This window comes from Priapulus caudatus, unplaced genomic scaffold, assembly GCF_000485595.1.
Source record: "Priapulus caudatus unplaced genomic scaffold, Priapulus_caudatus-5.0.1 Scaffold811, whole genome shotgun sequence".
NCBI classification, from domain to species: domain Eukaryota; kingdom Metazoa; phylum Priapulida; class Priapulimorpha; order Priapulimorphida; family Priapulidae; genus Priapulus; species Priapulus caudatus.
In genome coordinates, this window is record NW_014577872.1 from 121230 (window position 1) to 125530 (window position 4301).

A 4301-nucleotide genomic window follows, 5' to 3' on the forward strand; every position below is an offset into this window, starting at 1 on the left:
CGAAGCGTATTCCACTTTGCTCTTAATATAGCCTTATAGTTATGCTGAGAGGGTCTATGTCCCCCTACCAGTTGAGTAGCTGAATAAAATGCTTGTGTAAACGTTACCCACTGGTTCTGGTTTTGACTTGTGACTTCGTGGCTGCGCAGCACGTAACATGGTGGCAGCGGTAAACTGCGTGAACCAGGCACATGATAGGACATCTGTGGACAGCTGTGTGATACAGGCAAGTCTTTGAAGAGCTGTGTTAGAGGCTGGAGAAAGATTCACAAGTCAAATGGAGACGCGCATGACACGTGGCAGTGAGCCTGACAGGCAGAGCTACAACTTGGCAGCATAAAGCCCACCACAGCCCTGACTTTGGAAGAAGACAAGGTAGGGAGTTGGAAACGGTTTAAGAAAAGATGGGACAACTACAACCTGTTATCTGGGCTACACACGAAAGACCGTGCGTTTCAGGTAGCAATGCTTGAGAACTGTCTCGCTGACGATGCGATGAAAACGCTCAGTGGTTTTGCGCTTTTCAACGCCCGAGTCACAGAGAACTGTCACTGAAATTACAGGGAAGTTTCAAGAATATGCCATAGGTGAGGTGAATGAGACCATGGAGAGATTTTTATTTCACCGGCGTTGTCAGCAGGAAGGGGAGGACTTTGATCACTTCCTGGCAGACCTCAGAACACTGGCAGCAAACCTGTAAGTTTTGCAGCGCGTGCGAGGCCTCTATGATAAGAGACAGAGTTGTGGCTGGAATAAAGAAAAATGAAACGAGAGAAGATTTGCTAAAGATAAGAGAACTTGACCTTGACAGGTGCATTGATGTGTGCAGGGCTGCACAGTCTGCTTCGTTGTGTGACAGAGCATTGAAGCCAGTTATGCCTGATACTGTGCACAAATAAGGGCAAGATTTCCCGAGGTCAAGGATAAGCAGTATGTAACTTTGCAGAAAGAACAGTGCAGATTTTGCAACTTCTCTCACGTCATGAAGAAAGAAAAGTGTCCAGCTTTTGGCAAGACGTGCCACATATGCGGTGAGAAGAATCACTTTAAGTCAAAATGCCCAGACAACATGAGACGCGACAACAGAAACAGAGAGTATCGGCCCCTTCAGGACTGGTAGGGGCCGGGTGAATCAGCTAAAGGAAGAGTATTATGATGCGAGTATCTGCTAGTGACTCAGATTATGAGTGGTGCAATACAGTCACAGCTCAGGGGGAAAAGGCTGTCTGTGCAAGCTGTCACAGGTGTTGTCCCCAACCAGTAGGATGACGAAGTGTCGGATGATGGTTGGCGGCTCAAAAGTCGATTTTCAGATAGACACCGGCGGCGTCTGTAACATGCTGCCATCCAGATTTGCAGACAAGATAGAGCCATATAGAGGGTACTAAAGATTGGAACAAGGCTGTTCACAAACTGCGCGGACATGTCGATATGAGGGTGACTAACCCGAGGAACAACAAAAGATACTCAGTGCCCTTTCTTGTGTTTGATGATGAGAGGCAACCTATTTTAGGTTACCAGACGAGTGTGCAAATGAACCTCATACAAGTTCAACGTGACAACTTCGACGTGGTCGCTGCAAGGTCCACACAAGATGCCTTCGCAGAGGTTTATGATAAGAAGCTGGGAAAACTACCCGGTACCCAGCATCGTAATGTTCGTGCTGGTGCGATACCTGTGGTGATGGCCAACAGGAGAGTCCCCATCGCGGTGCGACCGAAACTAAAGATGAAGCTGGAGAGGCTGAAGGAGAACCCGCTGGAGTGGTCGGTGGACGACGTCGCCCGATTCATCGAGAACACAGAGTGCGCTCACATGTCTCGCATCCTCAGGGAACAGGAGATTGACGGTCAGGCGCTGCTGCTGCTCAACCTGCCTACGGTGCAGGAGCACCTTGAACTGAAGCTAGGGCCCGCCGTAAAGCTATGTCATCACATAGAGAGGGTCAAGGTCGCTTTCTTCACACAGTCAAGCGACGTCGCCGGCAGCGCTCGTGCAAGTGCCAATCGCACGATGTAAGGCTAACCAGATCCGGCAGAACTATTAAAATGCCTGTGAGGTTTAGGCAGTAGAAGAGGCATCAGTAGTATCGGATGATAGTGTCACATCGTATGTTAAGGGGTTTTATTTTATTCATTTAGGATCATTTATTTTTGTAACACGTATCGGTGGCACACGACGGTATAATTCGTGATGTAGTGATGGTATGTGATATAAGTTATATTCTTATATTCGTGTGAAGCGATAACGTTAGGTCACACTACCTACGAGAACTGTGAAGATGGTTTGTTGTGTGTTCTGTTATTTCAATAATTTTGGGTTGTGTTATTGTCATGAGACATAAGAAGTCTTCATAAGAAGTCAAGACATTCTTATTGTCACAGGACTTAAGAAGTAGTGTTGAGTGGTGTTGAGTTAGATCGAGTTTTCCAAAAGGGGAAAGATGTTAAGTGTTTGGAATAGCCTAGTCAGCCACTAGGTGGCGGCACACGTGGCTATAGATGGGTGTAAGGTACACGTGTGTACACGGGCAGTTGGGCAGTGGACAGGGCACGGAGCACACGTGTGTGTACTCCACGGTTGAGTAGCTGAATAAAATGCTTGTGTAAACCTTACCCACTGGTTCTGGTTTTGACTGTGACTTCGTGGCTGCGCAGCACGTAACAGGTACTGCCGGAACATAACCTGGTACTATCTAATATGCCGGACCGTACCTCGCCTACTCCACTAACGAGTCTAGGGAGTCGCCTACGCCTACTCGATCCCTAACCCCAACCCTAACCCTAACCCTAATCCTACCCCTAACCATATCAAATAGTGACCAGGGTACGTTCCGGTATACCGGACCGTACCCCGGGTACGTTCCGGCAGTATACCCTGGGGGACATAGACCCTATGAGCTATAGTTATAGGTACTCTTCTTGAAACTTGAGCCTCCAAGGGCCTGTGCTAAGACATGTACTATAATAGCTAGAATTTATAGCAATGTAACTCAAATCGTTCGCACCATATGATAGTTAGTACACTTTGTTACCGGCCATAGCCGCGCGTATTAGCCTATGAGCGATACCGCACGTGTATATTTGCTAATTAATTAGACTAATCGTGCTTCAATAGATTCAAAATTCACAGAGACTATGCCCCCTTCAATTGACTATGTCACGAATTTTCTAGGGTAAAATTTGTAAAAAAAATTGCTATTTTTTTACATTAAAAGTAAGAACTAATGGGACTAAACGTATCGTCAAATTCTTACCTGATAAGATTGTTTCTCAACTAGTTAAAAATCCAAAAAACCTAGACTATTTGATATTAATGTTCCCAACATTAATTGCTTGCTATGGGCTATGTATGAGTCACGAGTGTATGTTCACATCGAACAATATAGTAAAACAGGAAGTATAATGCAGCAATTTAACCATAAAAAGTGAACACAGGGATGAGATTTTTCCGCAGATCCGCGAATTTGACAGTCCCAGGGGTCGATTTTGTGAAACGTCTAAATTCGTTGAGAAAATTGGGGGAGGGGGGGTAACAACGTAAAAATTTAAATTATATACCCTCAACAGCACCTGACAGTAGACTGACAGCGAAGTATACATTGTATCTGTTTTTGTGTACCAGAAAAGAAAATCCTCGTTCACAGGCTGCAGTAGAGGGGCAGACATTTGAGGTAGCTGATCACGTAACGACCATGCCTGGCCTGGGGGCCGGGTTTACATGTTGCTCTGTGCATGTTGTGTTCATGACTATGCACTGATTGTTCTATTCGCATTGTATTTTTTTCATTCAAATCTCGTCGCAGCAAGGCAGCTTATGTCTGAGTAAAACAATGCAAGCGACAGGGGGAAACAGAAAAATATCATTATGTCTAGACATTTAATAAAAAATATTGCTTGCCCGAACAGGCAAGTGCAATTTCAAGCTACTTGCCCGAGGGCAAATTTTCCTACTCATAGTTCGTTTGTTCCTTTTAACAACTTGGAAAAGTGATTCAAGATTCTCCTATAATGTGTTCAGAATAGCTTAGAATGCACCAAATTGCACCATTCTTTTAAAAAAAATTCCGGAGGAGCATGCCCCCGGAATCCAGTGGCATGGCGATGACCTCCGGTCCTCGCATTGCTCGCTCCTCTGTTTGCTAATTTCAATTTCAGCTGAAAATAAAATTCTCCAATCTCATCCCTGTGAACAGAATTACTTATATTTTGTGAAAAAGTAGAAATATTTATTAGCTCATCTGACATAGTCAGATGCAGCTTGTAGAATCGCATGATCGTCCGTCCGTCCGTCCGTCCGTC

General features: G+C 45.2%; 1 protein-coding gene across 1 annotated transcript; it reads left to right on the forward strand.

Moving 5' to 3' along the window:
• The first annotated feature begins 1431 nt into the window (after nucleotides 1-1431).
• LOC106813697 (polyhomeotic-like protein 2) lies at nucleotides 1432-2019 on the forward strand. Its single transcript, XM_014817904.1, has one exon. The coding sequence runs from the start codon at nucleotides 1432-1434 to the stop codon at nucleotides 2017-2019; it is 588 nt and encodes a 195-aa protein (XP_014673390.1).
• The last annotated feature ends 2282 nt before the right edge of the window (nucleotides 2020-4301 follow it).